The sequence below is a fragment of the Caretta caretta genome, chromosome 1, assembly GCF_965140235.1.
Source record: "Caretta caretta isolate rCarCar2 chromosome 1, rCarCar1.hap1, whole genome shotgun sequence".
NCBI classification, from domain to species: Eukaryota; Metazoa; Chordata; order Testudines; family Cheloniidae; genus Caretta; species Caretta caretta.
The window spans coordinates 117587750-117607027 of record NC_134206.1 but is presented as its reverse complement, the minus strand read 5'-3'; the positions used below and the strand labels follow the sequence as shown (position 1 = coordinate 117607027).

At 40.1% G+C, this 19278-nt stretch overlaps 1 protein-coding gene across 3 annotated transcripts in view; it reads left to right on the top strand.

Moving 5' to 3' along the window:
* IL18R1 (interleukin 18 receptor 1) overlaps positions 1-17891 on the top strand; it is a 41124-nt gene extending 23233 nt beyond the window's left edge. For all 3 annotated transcript variants that reach the window (XM_075130389.1, XM_075130392.1, XM_048857476.2), the window contains exons 8-11: positions 7232-7368; positions 9320-9481; positions 12058-12216; positions 14235-17891. In XM_075130389.1, coding sequence (XP_074986490.1) covers positions 7232-7368; positions 9320-9481; positions 12058-12216; positions 14235-14638 — 862 coding nt within the window. In that variant the 3' untranslated portion in view covers positions 14639-17891. The remainder of the gene's footprint in view (positions 1-7231; positions 7369-9319; positions 9482-12057; positions 12217-14234) is intronic.
* Positions 17892-19278: the final 1387 nt, after the last annotated feature.

Below are 19278 nucleotides of genomic sequence, written 5' to 3'. Positions count from 1 at the left end.
GTTTCCACTTCTTGTAAGCTTTCTTTTTGTGTTTAAGCTCACTGAAGATTTTTCTATTAAGCCAAGCTGGTCGCCTGCCATATTTGCTATTCTTTCTGCACATTGGGATGGTTTGTTCCTGCGCCCTCAATAAGGCTTCTTTAAAATACAGCCAGCTCTCCTGGACTCCTTTCCCCCTCATATTAGCCTCTCAGGGGATCCTGTCCATCAGTTCCCTGAGGGAGTCCAAGTGTGCTTTTCTGAAGTCCGGAGTCCGTATTCTGCTGCTCTCCTTTCTTCCTTTAGTTAGGATCCTGAACTCAACCATCTCATGGATACTACTGCCTAGGTTGCCACCCACTTCTACTTCCCCTACCAATTCCTCCCTGTTTGTGAGCAGCAGGTCAAGAGGAGCACAACCCCTAGTCCGTTCCTCCAGCATTTGCACCAGGAAGTTGTCCCCAACACTCTCCAAAAACTTTCTGGATTGTCTGTGCACTGCTGTATTGCTCTCCCAGCAGATGTCAAGGTGATTGAAGTCCCCCTTGAGAACTGGGGCCTGTGATCTGGTTGTCTGAAGAAAGCCTTGTCTACCTTATCTTTCTGGTCTGGTGGTCTATAGCAGACTCTCACCACAACATCACCCTTGTTCCTCTTGCCTCTAAACTTAACCCAAAGACTCTCAACAGGCTTTTTTCCAGTTTCATAATGTAGTTCTGAGCAATCAGTCTGCTCTCTTACATACAGTGCACCTTTTCTCCCCTGCCTGTCCTTCCTGAACAGTTTATACCCATCCATGACAGTGCTCCAGTCATGTGAGTTACCCCACCAAGTCTCTGTTACTCCAATCATGTCATAGTTCCTTGACTATGCCAGGACTTCCAATTCTTCCTGCTTGTTTCCCAGGCTTCTTGCTTTTGTGTACAGGCACCTAAGATATTTTTCATGAATAATTGAGCTGACATCAAAGACAACGCCTATAGCCAATTCTGTAATAAACTAGCTAAAGGTTTATTAACTAGGAAAAATAAATAGAGTTATTTACAGGTTAAAGCAAGTCAACATATATACACAAATGCATTGCAGTTTAAATTCTAAGAGTGACAGAGTTGTAGAGATCTGTCAATTCAAAATGTCTTTCAGGCAGACCTAGGGGTAACCTCTGGGGATCTCTGGCTTCAGTTTAATGTCTCTGGCCCCATGAGAGTTCAAACAGTGAAGAGATGAAATATTTTCCTGTGTCTTTGTTTTATTTCCTTCATTCAGCCTCCAAGTCCATAGGATGAGCTTCCTTGCATGTAGCATTTCCAAGGTGCCATTGGGCCATTAACCAATCCTTTGTATTGTGACATTCCTTGATGACTTACCTGATTTTAATAGTTCTGGATGGGCAGGAAGAAATACTCCTTCCCATCTGCGTTCACAAGTTTAGAGCAAACATTTTCCAAGTGATACAGCAAAACTTACATATTTCCTTATAGCATGGAATACAGACATTACATTAATACATGCAGCAACTTACAAACATTCTATAGACTCTAAACACTAAATACATTCTTATAAGACTAATACCTATTTTGAGCAACGCTAATACATAAGTGAACTGGTCCGGTCTCCAGCTATGAGTTTGTCATCTCTTAGCTAATGCCTGCTACGTTGGCAAGAGCTGGCACCTGGCCTGCCAGCATCACACCATCTAATAACTTTTTGGCACGATCAGCTCTGGTAGCCTCCATTCCCTGTTCCCTTCCAGACTGTTCTGCAGTATCCAGTGAGGAAGTTAACTTTTAATTGATCAATAATGCTGTAATAAAGCACCATGGAAGGTTTTTATCCCTGTAGAAGTATTTAAGGTAAACGTTGACTAGTGGGCACCTGTTTTGGCTAAACTTTTCTCTAATATAAATAATACAAGGATTTTCTCCTCAGGTTGGGCTATCAATATTATTATTCCACTTTATAAAAAAGGGGAATAGAAAAGACTCTGGGAATTGCCACCCAGTTAATTTATTAGACTTACACTAGATATCTTTTGGCGAGACTAGGGAGCTGGGCAGGAAAAGATAATTTATTTGCTGAGGAACAAGCTGGTTTCCAAAAGGGCCACTCCACTACAGATAATTGTTTTTTTTTCTTATTTGTTTCACAAATATGTGCCTCCTTCAGGGGAGGAAATTGTATGCAGCTTTTCTTGGTCTAAAATTGACCTTTGATTGTATTGATGGGGATCGTCTGTGGGGCAAATTGGAGATTGCTGGAATAGATCCCTGGTTACTTTTTCTTTTAAGAGGTCTTCACAGACAGACAGTGACCAAGACTGGGATAGGCCTGTGGATAATGAACTGATTCTATTCCAGTTACAAAGGGGGTTCAACAGGGCTGTCTTTTAGCCCTTTTCTTCATAATTTTATATTGATGATTTTGTTCTAGCATTAAAACGGGCTCGGTATTTCCCCCCGTAAAACCATGAATCACACTGTGACTATCTTTTTATATGCAAATATGGTTTTACTGTCACAGGCACCTTTGTGATTGAAGTGTTTTTTAAATGTGTTTGGTTTATACTCACAATGGGAAGGTCTCTTGATAAATTATGCCAAAGATAAAGTAATTGTCTTTAGTCAGAGACGGAGGTTGCATAAATGGAAGTTTGATGGCATTATATTGAACAAGTTAGCTCTTTTGGCTATCTGGGTATCTGGTTCTCACAAAATGGCTTGTGGGATAAGCATATTCAGGTAACAAAAGAGAAGGTCTCAGATTCAGTGCAACAGTGTTAACATTTTATCTGGACTTCTGGGGTCAATTGAAGTGCACTAGGCCTTAGAGTGTTTGAGGCTAACGTATAAGCTCAAATTTTCTATGGCACAGAAATGTGGGGGTAGAATGAGCCCATGGGGCTGGAAGTGATTCCATACAAATTTCTTAGGAAGATTTTTGGTCTGCCAGATAATACTGCAGTCATCCTCCTTAGAGCTGAGACAAGTATGAACTCTATGCTGTCCAAAGTCCTAAATTGTAGCGTTAATTTTTGGATTTGAATAGGATGTACCCACAGCATTTGCCAAGGTTATACTTAGAGGAACAGCTCAGCAGGACTCTCTCTCATAAATTTCCTTGGTTAGAGCATATTCAAAATTCTTTGCATTCTCTAGGTTTCACAGAATGGAAATGATTAGATTTAAGTTTAAAAAGGTGAAATCCATGATCAAATCAGGAATAGAGGATATTAATAAGCAATTGGATATGGCAGTTGTCTCTATTTCAGATGTCATCGTGGTTTCTCCTTGTTAAAAAAAAGACATATAGTTATGCCAGATATTTAGACAGTCTGTGTAATAACACACTGCCTTCACAGCTCTCCATTACCTGTCCATGCAGACAGCTTATTTAGAAGGCTGGTATGCTGGAATTGAGAATTTTAACTGCCTTTGTCCATGTAGTTTAGGGCATGTGGAAGATCTATCCCATCATTTATCACACTGTAATTTGGATTGCCACTTGAGGTTAAAAAGCTTTCTATATTTTTGTCCTGGATGCCTTGTTTTGTGACCTCTCAAAAAATAGATTTCAGAGTAGCAGCCTTGTTAGTCTGTATCCGCAAAAAGAACAGGAGTACTTGTGGCACCTTAGAGACTAACAAATTTATTTGAGCATAAGCTTTCATGAGCTACAGCCCACTTCATCGGATGCAGTGGAAAATACAGTAGGATGATTTTATATACACAGAGAACATGAAACAGTGGGTGTTACCATATACATTATAACGAGAGTGATAAGTTAAGGTGAGCTATTATCAGCGGGAGAGAAAAAAAACCTTTTGTAGTGATAATCGAAATGGGCCATTTCCAGCAGTTGACAAGAACATGTGAGGAACAGTAGGGGGGAAAAATAAACATGGGGGAATAGTTTTACTTTGTGTAATGACCAATCTTATTTAATCTTTTTATTACTGACTTCAGCACAAAAAGTGAGTGTGTGCTAATAAAGTTTGCGGCTGATACAAAGCTGGGAGGTATTGCCAATTTAGAGAAGGACCGGGATATCATATAGGAGGATCTGGGTGACCTTGTAAACTGTAGTAATAGTAATAGGATGAAATTTAATAGTGAGAAGTGTAAGGTCATGCATTTAGGGATTAATAACAAGACTTTTAGTTATAAGCTGGGGATGCATCAATTAGAGGAAGAGAAGGACCTTGGAGTATTGGTTGATCACAGGATGACTATGAGCCACCAATGTGATATGGCCGTGAAAAAATCTAATGCAGTCTTGGGATGCATCAGGCGAAGTATTTCCAGTAGAGATAAGGAGGAGTTAGTACCATTATACAAGGCACTGGTGAGACCTCACCTGGAATACTGTGTGCAGTTCTGGTCTCTCATGTTTAAGAAGGATGAATTCAAACTGGAACAGGTACAGAGAAGGGCTACTAGGATGGTCTGAGGAATGGAAAATTTGTCTTATGAAAGGAGACTCAAGGAGCTTGGCTTGTTTAGCCTAACCAAAAGAAGGTTGAGGGGAGATATGATTGCTCTCTATAAATATATCAGAGGGATAAATACCGGAGAGGGAGAGGAATTATTTAAGCTCAGTACCAATGTGGGCACAAGAACAAATGGATATAAACTGGCCATTAGGAAGTTTAGACTTGAAATTAGACAAAGGTTTCTAACCACCAGAGGAGTGAAGTTCTGGAATAGCCTTCCAAGGGAAGCAGCGGGGGCAAAAGACCTATCTGGCTTCAAGATTAAACTTGATAAGTTTATGGAGGAGATGGTATGATGGGATAACATGATTTTGACAATTAATTGATCTTTAACTATTCACAATTGATCTTTAACTAAATAGGCCCAATGGCCTGTGATGTTAGATGGGGTGGGATCTGAGTTACTACAGAGAATTCTTTCCTGGGTATCTGGCTGGTGAATCTTGCCCATATGCTCTGGGTTCAGCTGATCACCATATTTGGGGTCGGGAAGGAATTTTCCTCCAGGGCAGATTGGAAGAGGCCCTGGGGGTTTTTCACCTTCTGTAGCATGGGGCACGGGTCACTTGCTGGAGGATTCTCTGCATCTTGAAGTCTTTAAACCACGATTTGAGGACTTCAATAGCTCGGACATAGGTGAGAGGTTTATCGCAGCAGTGGGTGGGTGAGATTCTGTGGCCTGCATTGTGCAGGAGGTCGGACTAGATGATCGTGATATCCCTTCTGACCTTAATATCTATGAGTCTAATCCACTCCCAGTCTTTATTCAAGCCTAATTTAATGGTGTCCAGTCTGCAAATTAATTCCAATCCAGCAGTCTCTCGTTGGAGTCTGTTTTTGAAGTTTTTTTTGTTGTAATATTGTGACTTTTAGGTCTATAATCGAGTGACCAGAGAGATTGAAGTGTTTTCCAACTGGTTTTTGAATGTTATAATTCTTGACGTCTGTGTGTCCATTGATTCTTTTACGTAGAGACTGTCCAATTTGGCCAATGTACATGGCAGAGGGGCATTGCTGGCACATGATGGCATATATCACATTGGTAGATGTGCAGGTGAACAAGCCTCTGATAGGGTGGCTGATGTGATTAGGCCCTATGATGGTGTCCCCTGAATAGATATGTGGACACAGTTGGCAACGGGCTTTGTTGCAAGGATAGGTTCCTGGGTTAGTGCTTTTGTTGTGTGGTTGCTGGTGAGTATTTGCTTCAGGTTGGGGGGCTGTCTGTAAGCAAGGACTGGCCCGTCTCCCAAGAGTGAGAGTGATGGGTCGTCCTTCAGGATAGGTTGTAGATCCTTGATAATGCGCTGGATGGGTTTTAGTTGGGGGCTGAAGGTGATGGCTAGTGGCATTCTGTTACTTTCTTTGTTGGGCCTGTCCTGTAGTAGGGGACTTCTGGGTACTCTTCTGGCTCTGTCAATCTGTTTCTTCACTTCAGCAGGTGGGTATTGTAGTTGTAAGAATACTTGATAGAGATCTTGTAGGTGTTTGTCTCTGTCTGAGGGTTTGGAGCAAATGCGGTTGTATCATAGAGCTTGGCTGTTGACAATGGATCGTGGGGTGTGGTCTGGATGAAAGCTGGAGGCACGTAGGTAAGTATAGCTGTCAGTAGGTTTCCGGTATATGGTGGTGTTTATGTGCCCATCGCTTATTAGCACTGTAGTGTCCAGGAAGTGGATCTCTTGTGTGGACTGGTCCAGGCTGAGGTTGATGGTGGGATGGAAATTGTTGAAATCATGGTGGAATTCCTCAAGGGCTTCTTTTCCACGGGTCCAGATGATGAAGATGTCATCAATGTAGCGCAAGTAGAGTAGGGGCATTAGGGGACGAGAGCTGAGGAAGCGTTGTTCTAAGTCAGCCATAAAAATGTTGGCATGCTGTGCAGCCATGCGGGTACCCATAGCAGTGCTGCTGATTTGAAGGTATACATTGTCCCCAAATGTGAAATAGTTATGGGTGAGGACAAAGAATATTTGTTAGGAATGGTGTGTCTGTGATTCAAGCAGTTGCCCTATTTGCATGGTTAGCCACTAAAATAAGGCAAAAGCAAGTGGCACGGTGATCATATACTCATTAATGATGTATGTCCTTTTTAAAATCTGTATTTATGAGTATTGTAATATATTATAATTTTGGCTTTAGTTTTAAGTTTTGTTGTACTATTTTTTTTTCTGCACTGGCCCAAGGCCAAGGTGCTGTTAATAAACTACTATGAATTTTAATTTCTAATAAATCTTGGGTTTGCTCATCCATAGGGGCCTGTGGAGAACAGTACCATGCTGACTCTGCTCCACATCTCACTGATAGAGTATATTGTCCTCAGTGAAAAGGTTAATTTAAGTTTGACAATGAGAAGGAAAAGGGAAGCAATGTAGTTATATATGTCTAATGTATGAGTTGGCTTATTCATTAACTGTTTTTTTTAGTACAGAACAGCTAGTTCATTCTGATCTGCAGTCCTAAAGAATCATAAAAACTTAGTTTCTTATTGTAATGATCTGTTAAACATCAGGTTTTATATCTTAACTGTGAAGGTGAAGAAGAAGAATATCTTGAAAGGGTTATTTGAAAGCTTTGTTAGCCTATTTTTAGACTTATAAAATCTATACTGGGTGTGAATATTAAGAAGGCTATTGGAAACAGCCACCCCTTTAAGACCACATTACATATAATATTTGTGCCTTTAAATTACTTTATTGAAATTACTCCTTTGGATGTAGTAATGAGGAAAGACTGTTCATTAACTCTGCACTTCTGTTGTAGTAATTCAGGAAACAAGAAGTATGCCTCAAAACTATTGTGGATTAAAACTGTTAAAGAGGAGGACCTGAAGTGTAATTATACCTGCCTCTTGAAAACTACAAATAAACCACAATTTAAAATATTTAAACTGAAGAAAGGTACAGTATGATATAATACTCTTACTTCTGCTATTTAATGACTTACAAATACTATGTGTAGGCTTGGAAGCATTAAATTTTTATTGGTAAATGTCAATTTCACTGTACACACAAAAATTGATGACAATATATTTCCATCGATAATAATCAAAACACATGGCTAGGCAAAGTAAGAAAAATGCTGCTTGAGAACTTATTAAAACTTGATTTAAGGATATTTACTATGTATATTTTGACATGTGAAGTTAATGATTTGTATTTTAATGGTTATAAAGCTTTGACTTTTTGAATCTCAAAGTCTACTATTGTTAAAACTTGTCTGAACCCCTCCCCATAATTTCCTACAACTATGAAAATTTAAATCCGTAAAAATAAAAAAATGCTTAAAAATAAACATTGACATCATCCATTGAAATTATTCCCCCACCCCCGAATTATGCCAAGCCTAACTATATCCTTTAAGAATCAGCACTTTTTAAGGTAAAGCCTGGGGAGGGGTATTTCTCTGCATCCCTATTAGTACCCCCAAAGATCTCATCTCCACCATTTCCTCCTATGGATCTCCTTCTGGCTGAGGAAAACTGGTTTCAACACTACATGGCACACATGTTGTCATGGTTACTGGGCTAACTACACCACTGTCCCTTCTCAGGGTCTCTCTGAGTGGGTCCCAACTTAGTAGTTACAGAAGTAGATTTAAAATAAGAGTCCTACAGGCATATTCCCTTACCTAAGCATAACCTCTCTATCGATAGCTCAGGCAGGCCTGGCTTATTCCCCCCCTCTGAGTTCACAGAAGCATCCTACACTGCTTGCGGTCTTCTCCCTCTGTCTCTGTGGGTATGTCTACATTACAATCACAGGGTGAGATTGCAACTCGAGTAGACCTATCTGAGCTAGCTTTAAAATAGCAAGTGAAGCTGCAGCAGCATGAGCTTCAGTACCGTCTAATTCCACAAGAAATTACCCAGGATCCCAGGTGGATTTAGACAGCCCATGCAGAAGTGCATGCTGTCACAGCTTCACTGCTCCAGTATCCAAGCTATCTAGATTACAGCTAACTTGGGTATGTCTACTCGTGACTACAGTGCAGACATACCCTGTGTCTCTCTCATACTGAGAAGGTGGGTGCGTTAATATCTTTTATTGGACCAACTTCTGTTGGTGAGAGAGATGAGCTTTCGAGCTTACACAGAACTCTTCTTCAAGCTTGTCTCTCTCACCAACAGAAGTTGGTCCAATAAAATACATTTGTACCTCACCCACCTAGTCTCACTAATATCCTGGGACCAACACAGCTGCAACAACACTGCATAAAGATATCTCAGTCAGACTGTCAGCCTTTTCACTGACATATCCTGGCCTGGATAGAGCTAACTAGGTCAATTCTCCCACCAACTGACGGGCCAGCCATTGTTCTCTTCTAACTCCTTTGAATCTGTGTATGTGAGGATCACTTATCTCTGTCATCGCCTCACCTTTCCTCCCAGGTTCTATAATAACCCCTTTACAGCCTCCTGTGGTTTAGCTCTATTCAGTCAAGCAGCATTACAAAGCTGAATGGGGAAACTGAGTAACACACAATATTTGTCAAGTGTGACATTTTGGGGTTCTCTCAGACCAATTCATTTCACCCAGCTAAAAGCTCAGTCTATTGGGCTTTATGTGGGTCAAGTGTGGGGCTGAGGGGGTAAAATACATCTCCTAATTTGGAGCCATGGGCAGGGTGGCAGTCCACGGAGTAAACCTTGAAAGCTTTGTCCCGTGTTTCATTCCCCATTTCAGTACAAACTGATGCATAGCCACATGAGACGTTACCAGGAAAGGATTCACACTGGAAGTAGAGTTCTCTAGTTCTAGCTGTCAGATAATAATGACTTTTAGTAAGAAAAATCATGTCGTGAGCCACTTGTGTCACAAAGTTGTAATTTCTTGGGCTTTTGTTTTACAGGGAATCCTCCAGATCTCCCCCGACATGTATTTACTACAGGAATAATCGTGGCTGTATTCTTTTCACTTGTTCCTGTGCTCCTGATGGTTCTCTTTGTGATATTCAGAGTTGACTTAGTTTTATTTTACAGGGACATCACTGGAAAAGATGACACAATAGGAGGTAGGATTTGGCAAATGCTGCCATTGAAACAAGTTCATTTAGTGATATAAAACTATTAATAAAATAGTGTACTCTGGCTTCAGGTAGGCCCTATAAAATAATGAGATGGAAACAAAAGAAAATCCAGGAGAGGAGGATATTGTGTAGGAATAGATGGAGAGGGGTAAACAAGACAGGACTTGCCTAGGAAAGAAGTGTCTGTGAGTGGGAGAAAATAGCAAAGGTGACAGATAGCATTACATATTGTTTTAGCATGCGTCATCCTATAATGTGTCCTGATTTTTTCATTCTGAAAGTCAGGGATTGGTTAGTGGAGGAGAGAAAGAAGGGACGATTCTGAGAAGACGAGTACCCTGGAGCTGTCAGATTCCTTCTGCGCTCACCTGACTTGTGCTCTAGATTCATGTGCTTTCTGGAGATCACTGGAGAGATGCTGGTTCAGTGTTAATGGGGGTTGTCAATGTCTACCTTAAGGAGAGCAGGCTGTCACAAAGAAGCCATCACTTGTTGTTGACAATTGGCCAACTTGTTCTGGGTCTGATCTTTCCTTTGTGGTTTAGTTTCTGAGACAGTTTTGGTGAGACAACCCTCATAGTATCTAGATGCCTCAGATTTCCTTAACCCTTGTCAGTCTGTATATACAGTACCTAGACTGCACTAGTTGCATTGGTTGGTAATCTCTTAATAATGCATGAAGATACATTGTATGTGCCAATATTTTTTCTATTCTAATTCTATTGTTGACCACAAGGCATTGTTGACTCACTTGAGGACCTCAGAGTGCATGGTTGGGGCTACACACTTGAGGAGATCCCAGAGAGCCCTTAGGGCCTCTGTCATGTGGAGTTTTACACAGGTTTTCACTTTGTTCCCTCCTGTTAAACATATATAGGAGGGTTAGTAACAAAACTTGGGTTGTGGTGTTGACACCCAACTTGGTGTTTCTTTGTCCTCTGACTTAGATGGCACAGTGGGAAGCTTCTCCCAGTGTCTGGTAGAGATCGGGACATGGTAGAGAGTGAGGTGACTGACCTTTGATCCAGATAAAGCAAAATTGATGTTAGTAGGTTGGGGCGAAACAGTGGAAGCTAGGAAGAGGATTATGTCCATTTATTGTGATTGCAGATGTGTGTCCTTGACTTGTTTCTTGTATCCACAACTTGAGAGTCTGGTTAGATTCCCACTTTTCCCTGGATGACCAGATTTCATCAGGACTAGGACAGTCTTTTTCTTTTACATCTGGCTAGGAGGTTGAAGCTTTTACTCTTGGATACAGACCATGCTAGTGTGATTTCGTGCTTGTGTTACCTAACTGGTAGATTACTGCAGTGTGCTTTAATTAAGTCTTGATCTTAAAGCCAGCTTGTTAAGGTGGAGAATCTCACCAGAAACATGTTACACTGGTGCTTCATAACTGATAAAGGTGGACTATTGGTTTCTGCATGTACCATAAAGTTTTTGTCCTGTAAAGTCCTAAATAGCTTCGGACCCACCTACTTGAGAGAGCCTCTTTCCCCATATCTTAGTTCCACAGTTGAGATCAGTTAGAAGTGCTCAAGATGGAATTCTCTCAGTAGAAATGAGGTGGTCCATGTTTTTATGAGTACCTCTGAACTTTGGGACTTGCTTCACGGCCCTTGGTCTGAGAGAGCCTCAATTTGTTGAAAGAATAGGAGTACTTGTGGCACCTTAGAGACTAACAAATTTATTTGAGCATAAGCTTTCGTGAGCTACAGCTCACTTCATCAGATGTTCTTGAGCTATCCTTTGTTAAGCTATCCTTTTTACAATGGATTTTGGGAGGTGCTGCTTGAGGAAACTATATTTGAGGAGGACAGGGTGCTATTTTTCATTATTCAGTTATAAGGTTTAATTAGTTGCTATATATGGTGGAAGTTGCTGCTGAATTTGTCTTTATGTTTTGGTGTGTGTGTGTGTGACTAACTGCCAGCAGCACTTATGGCCTGGGAAGGTGCCTTTTTTTTGTTATGCTATTATAAATCTAAATGCATAAAATAAAATATATCCTGATTTTTTTTCCTTTTGACAATCTCCACATTGCAATACTGCCCAATAGTGGAAAAATAATAATACCTGACTCTCTTATATAGAGCTTTTTCATCAGTAAATCTCAAAGTGATTCACAGTCTTTAATGTAGGAGAAGAACTGAAAGAAACCTGGAATCCCACAATGCTGTTTTTACAGACTCACTTTTCAGGGTAAAACCATATTTTAATGATGCAAGTTTCTATCAATAAGTTCAGTTTAACTAGGTATGATTAGTGCTGGTCAAGAAATTTCACATTTCAATAATTTTCAATAAAAAAGGGACACAGTTTTTGCAACCCTTTTGGAAAACAAAGTGGGTAGATCTATTTGTGTCAGATTGAAATTGATCCTGGATATATTGTGTGAAAGGTGACTGGGCAGATGGATGAGAGAAAGCTCTTATCTCAAAATCGTTGCCAGTGGGGCGGTATTTATAAGGGTCGGGGTGAAGGGTCAGCTATCCTATGTGTAATGGGTCAGATCAGTTCAGTCACCAACAGGACAAAAATTGGTCATTTTTTTCCAGATGGAAAAGAATATGATGCTTTTGTGTCTTACCTGAAAGACTCCATATCTACCAATGTAGAAGAAAGAAAATTTGCTCTGGAGATATTGCCCAAGACATTAGAAGACCATTTTGGTTACAAATTATGTATATTTGAGCGGGATGTATCTCCTGGAGGAGGTAAGCAAATGGAATGTCCTTGGTATTAAACTGATACAAAATTCTCATAAAGATGCCAGGATCTGTAATTAGAAAGATCTCTGCAAATGTGGCATTTTTGCTTAAGTGTCTCATTTTCAAAGGGGATTCTATTTTGGGGTGCAAATGACAGAATACACATTAAACAACATGCATGTAAAATCAGAGGCTGTTTAGAAAGTTTAGACTTATTCTGTCCTTCATTTCAGTGTGTGGAGGTAACCAAAAGAAGAGTTTGATCCAAAGGCTATTGAAATTAATGGAAAGATTCCTATTTACTTAAATGGTCTCTGGATCATCCACTAGGTGCATCTTGGCCAGAGTGCATCGAGGAGGATGGGGGAGTACTAGCTCTATGACATGCTCTTTCCCTTCCTAGAACATGAAAGGCCTACAGGATTGGGTATTCATAGCTTTCAGAGACAAGAATGAGAGAGGGTGGAGCATGGTAGCAGCAGCTCTCTGTGCCATATTATTTTCTGCTCTCTGGCATACAAACTGTGACTTAATGCTTCTTCAAGCATCATTAACACCCATAGACTCCCTACCTTGGCTGCTACCATGCAGCTTGAGGGCAGGTCAACCATTAACAAAGCAGTCATCAGATTTCCCAGGATTTGCACAGATTTTATAAGACCCACTAATTTTAGAAGGCCAACACCTTTTCTCTTTCCAGCAGTGCATGGAATTGCAGCAGATTTTGAGCCCCGATGGAACAAAGATCATAAAATTCTATCAGCTAAAATATGTCACTCTGCCCACCAAACAAGAATAATCTGTGGAGGGTAGAACATTGCCCTTTATCTAGTTAAATGCTGAGATTAATTCAGGGGAGAAAAACAATTTAGCTGTAGTGTTACCACAGAATGTGAAAGTTCTGCTTTTGGCTTTCTTCCTTTTCAGAAAGCTTTCTGTTTACAGCTTGTCAGAAACCTGAGAGATCTTAATGATTTGAAAAGTAAGCTTAGCTTTACAATACAACTGCTTTTGCTGTACCTGTCCTATGATGTCCTACACACATTTTCCCCTATTTCTGTAATCTTTAAAATGTAGAAGATGAAGCCGCTTTTATTAAAACTGACTCAGAGTTATAGCTGACACCTATGTGATGGGTGCGGCAGAAATACTTAAAATAGATAGATGCGATAACATGGAATTTTGAATATACAAAGTCTATAAATAGATGACCGTTTACAAAGGCTGCAATTCTCAGACAGTACAGTGGGATTCCATGTGGTTCTGAGGTCTATAGGGGAAAAAAATGTTTAGGTAATATTTTGGCCCTGCATGAGCATATTGTTACATGTTGCTTGCAGGATATAGGGCTTCTCCATTTAATTTCATTCACTGTTTTTAATAACAAAATTATTCTGCAATCCCTGTTTTAAGAAAGCACCAGGTTTTGAAAATCTGTGAAATAATGGTTTGCTAGATGTCATTCTATAGTAATCTATACTGTTACATTTGGCAGAGGGTGCTAGTATTACACACACTTGAGGTTATCTATGGTACAGATATTACTGAATAAGAAGGTAAGAAGGTATCTGGTGGTACAAAAGGTAGTAAAGTGAGGATTAAAAGTTTAGTGAGCATTACAGGAGATGGTTAGCTGTGCATGGCTGATGACTTAATTTGGAGGTACTCTGATGTTCAGGATGGACCTTTATGGATGACCTTATCTGTTAAATAAGGAATAGCCAGAGCTGATATGTTGGTTTGTAATTGCTTTCCAACATGAAAGAAATGTATACTGACTACAGGCAAATTAGGATTCCATTGCTGTTTTGCATTAATTGATCAGAATTAAACATCTGAGATTTTTTTTCTCTCTTTTTTTTTCATATTACTTAGTAGCGTGATAGATTAGGAAGGAACAAAATATACAGTAATTTAGTCACTTTGAAATGTGTACAATATTATCACTACTGCTAAAAGAGGTCTTGAGTCAATGCTTGTACTTTCAACTGATTTTAATAATGACTGTATCTTTCAATTTACAGCCGTTGTTGATGATGTCCATTCACTTATTGACAAAAGCAGAAGATTAATCATTATACTGAGCCAGAACTACATTTCTGACCGAGTCATGTATGAACTTGAGACTGGACTGCATAAGGCACTGGTTGAAAGGAAGATTAAAATTATATTAATTGAATACATGCTTATAAGTGATTATAATTTCTTGCCAAAATCACTGGAGCTTCTACCATCCAGGAGAGTTGTGAAGTGGAAAGAGGATAAGTCTCTTCCTTCAAATTCCAGATTTTGGAAGAACCTTCGGTACCTGATGCCAGTGAAAGCTTCCAGGACAAACATCAGAAGTCACAATAATTCTATGAGCCCTACCTCAGAAGAAGAAACCCAAGCAACAACTGTGTGTTGGGAGTCTAAAACATTCTTATAACCAAAAATTGGAAAAGAAACATGCTGCAGAAATGAGCACATGGTGTTACTTATATGGAAGATATTAAGTGCATGTGTTTTAGGGAGGCAATATGGTCCAGTGAATAGAGTACCGGCAGGGACTTAAGAGATGAGACAAATCCTCAGCTTGTATAAATTGTCATAGCCCAGAGGTCTAGGTTAACCCTGCCCCTCACCCCTTGGGGCTCTGACAGTTTACACAAACAGAGGAAATGCCCCAAGGAATCTAACCTGACTCTGCCTTGGATTCATTGTGTGACATGGGGCAGATCAAAACCTTTCTGTGTCACAGTTTCTTCATTTCTCATAGAAAAACATTAATTCTACTTATACACTTTTGTAAAGCAATTTGAGGCCCGTGAATAGTCTATATTTTCAAAGTATTATTATTTAGAAATGTGATTACTATTGTTATTTATGATTTCTATTGTGATAGCATGTAAGGACTCCAATCAGGGATCAGAGCCACATTGTGCTAGGCCCTATACAAACATATAACACAAAGACAGTTTCTGCCCTAGGGAGCTCAACATCTAGGATTTAGACAACATAACACAGGTAAATAAAGTGACAAATGGGAGGAGGGGAGTGATTGGTTGGAAGAAGGGGATGGGGAGGACAAGGTAACAGTAGAAATATGGTGTATTTGCATATATCAATCCTAATAGTAGTCTCAGTAGTTACAGGTAGTCAATGCCATGACCAGTGCCAGATGGTAGTTTTTTTGTAGGCATCATGGCAAAGCAATATTTTAGTCCCTAGATTAGTGTTATTCAGGTCAGAGTACTCTGAATAACTGTTTAGGTAAGGGGAGTGGGAAATAACACTTGCTCCAGAGAGGCCAGTAGGTACAACTTGTATCTGAGCTGCTTCCAGGCGAGGGGCCTGAGGCGATAGAGTCGAGGGTCTAAGGTACTTTGATAGAGGGAAAAATAATTGCCGATATCTAAGATACCAGATTTGGTTCTCCAGTGCCTTGGCATTGTGGGTAGTTATTTACACCAGGTCAGACTGGTAGCGTTTTATACAGATTTTCACAGATATAAATGGTGACATAAGGTGCAAGACAGTGGTGAATCTAGGCCTCTATTTTGGCTTCTAGAGGAGCAGATCTTCCAAGCTTATTCAGTATTTACAAGATCCAAAGTACAAAACTGTGCAGTTGCACTTGGTCAGGGTTTCTATGATTGTGTTTTTGAACATGGCTTTCAGATATGCACATGATTATTTCTTTCTGCTTTAAGCACATGAGGACTTTTAGGAAAGTGTTCAAACTCGGGCTCTTCACAATGTTCAGCAACATCAATCAAGTGCATAGTTGATAGTAACTCACAATAGCTGGTTTAATGGGATAGGGTGAATTTCCTTGACTTTTTTCAACCTGATGCTCCTAAATCCTGCTACTACTAGAATGTTCTTGCCCAGTCTTAGGTCAAATGCGGAACTGGTTGGGAATTTTCAGTCAGCGTGATTTGTTTCTTGGCTACAGAGGAACCTGCAGGGAGAAAACAAAATTGACAAAAGGCTTCCAGGCAAGGCGGCTGACAAGACAAAAAATTCTCTTTTTGTCCTCTCATTTTTTGAAATTTTGGGGGTGAAAATGTTTTCAAAAACATGACATTTTTTCATAGGAAGGGATTTCCATTTTCCAGCCAGCTCTAGTCAGATTTCCCACTGGATCTTCACAGACCAAGCTGAGGAAAAATAAATATGCTCTCAAAAATCCATTCAGGTGCTATGATTCAAGATTACCTCTTTGGTACTGGAATCTGAAAGGGGCGTGGTTCATATTTTTTAAAAAAGCCCCCCAAAAGCAAAGAGTACAAAATCCATTCCATCTGTAGCTATATTGACGCCACAGAATTACAAAAGGGTTAATTTAGCCCTTGGAACGTAATCCTGTACACCAGGGAACAAAGGGGGAAAAAAATCAAACATAAGTGAAGTGTCGAATTCTAAACTGTATTTCCATTACAAATACTGCAGAAGTCCAATATAAAATAGTAAGTAAGACAAGCCCCACTGATGATGAAATAAACCTTACTTGTGCCCAGAACATGGGAGAAATTGTTCAAGAGTAGTTCATTATAGGAAATGTGTTACCTCATTAATGCCCACTGCTGTTAATGAGACTCTGGATTGTTTGCTGCATGCAGCACTGTATAGAGAGTCTAAGAGCATATAGCCACAGTACTGTTTAAGGGATGATACATAGTTCCCTCATCCCAGCAGGAATTCCAGGAATTATTTTTTTCTGTTTGTAAAATTCTTCCCAGGGCACAAAGGAAGCACAGTCAGTGCATTACCTTTGGAGAAATTGCTCCATCTGCTTTTCTCTGTACCCAGCTCTCTCTGCTGGCCTCATCCTCTCCCCATTCATTGACCACTCCCTTTGTGGAAGCCAGTGTCAGGAACAACCATAACCCAATGAAATTCTTGTATTCTCTGGAAGGTGTGGGGGATTGCCAATACCTCTTCTGTCCCCTGCCTTTAATGCAGGATTTGAAGGGTTTGGGGACAGGGAGAGAGCAACACTTTGATACCATGGGAGTTGTATCACCTGCCCATGCTGTTTTGTATGTGTTCAAACTTTCTGTTACATCCGCTTTATTTGTACCTGTGTTTACAAGGCATTTCTTTCTTCCTAAATGTCCAAACTACATCTGTTTAAAGGCAGATTTCTAAATGGAATTCAATACCTCAGTCATATTGGAAACATCTTTCATTTAATTCCACCCCTCCTTTGTTAATGACCGTACTTTCTCACAAGTCTTTTCCTTTCCCCCTGGGTACCTTTGTAAAAGCCCTTCCTGTTTTTCCTACCGCCAGACCTCTCAGATAGCAGAGATGGAAGCTGAAGTGTGGCTGTAGTGCAAGGGGCTGCATTATGAAGTTACAATCCCTTTTGGTGAAAGGGAATATTCTGCTTGTCGTCAGTCGAAATAAAGTGAAAGTAAGGTCTGCACTTTTTATGGACAGAATCTGTTCAAAATAAAGACTATTGTAACCTTCTGGGACTTCTTAAATTTTGAATTATTTTTAAAAGTTTTAAATATGGATAAGTGTTGTAATTCCTGATCATGTTCATAACAACTTAATTTTAGCAGCATGGCAGAAGATATGGCATATGGTTTGGTGTTGTATAGTTATTTCCCTTTCTTTCTTTTCCTTAAGTATGAACTTAAGTAAATGACTGTTTCTTGCTATGAAATACATATATGATTTGGACCCAATGTTTGTGTCTCTTCCACAGCTATATAAGTAGTTAACCTTTCAGTGTACAGTGCCTGTTTTATTCTTTATTGGCAGCACCATAAATTTATGTAACACTTTAAAACCATAGGGGAAAAATTCCTATTGGCTTTAGTGGTGGCAACATTGGCGTCTGTAGGGTAACATCCATTTCCGGCACCAAAGAGGTTACAGCATAGCACAGATTGAAAAAGAAAGAAAGTTGAAAGATGAAATCTGATTAGAAAATTGAATTTGATGCACCAAACCAGAGAAGCCAGGAATGGGATCCAGGAGGGGAATGATGGGGTCAGAGCCTTTGGGAGCAGCATTTTGAACAGACTGGCAGGGATATAGGTGGGAAGCTGGAGCAGAGAAAGGTACCAAGGAAAGGTGAGACTAAAATGTGGACAAGGAATTTATCAGTGGGCAAAGTGATCAATTGGTGGATCTGGGTTATTTCAAGGATTTAGAGAGTTGGTGGGGGGGAGAAGCAGCGAGAGAATTCAGAGGTGAACCTGAAGTTGTTAGCCTGCGTCATGGGAAGGTAATGGAACTGGCAAAGGTGATACAGAAGGAAGTGGTGTAGAGAGATTAGGGAGAAAGATGGGATGTTTACTTTTGGAGAGAATGAGTTTCAGATGTCATTGAGTCATCTGAGAGGTGATGTCTATAAAACAATTGGAGATGTGAGAACAGGTAGCAGGTGGGGGTCAGGAGATGGGAGAGAGATTTGAAAGTAATTGGCATAGACGTGGTAGCTGAATCAGCACAATCCTGTGCTGTTGGCTGTTTTTCAACCAGCTTGTAGAGTGGTCACAGTGTTTGGAAAATTTGAAATTGAAATGAAAAATTTTCAACATTTTTTTACAAAAAATGTACCTGCATTTATCGACCAGCCCTAAAATGTAGTAGCTTTATACATGGCACCCCCTCAGAACCATGGCAAGAATTTGAGTGGAACAGTGTGTAACTAGCATTATGATGACTACTAACAGTAGGTAAGATACTGAGCTGCAAGAGTTCAAAACTAGAAATTCCAATTGTGACAAACCTAGCACAGCTGCCTGTGGGTCAGCCAGGGGAGCTGCTTCCTCAGCTTGCCTGAAAGCGGCTGCAGATAGACCATAAGGGTCCTATGTTTCCATTTCAGCTTCAATATAGGTTAGATACATGGGGGAAGACTCCAGCTAGGAAATTCCACTGGTTGCTCTAGTGTCTGGCCTCTAGTGGGTAGAGAATATATGCATCATTCAAAATGTAACTGCCATATTAATTAATGAAAAAGGATTCCCACCATAGCACAGAATATAATAGACTCATGGCTCAGTGTATTCTGTAATTCTCAAGTCCACTGACATGCTTAAAACTTTGTGTCACTCTTGTGGA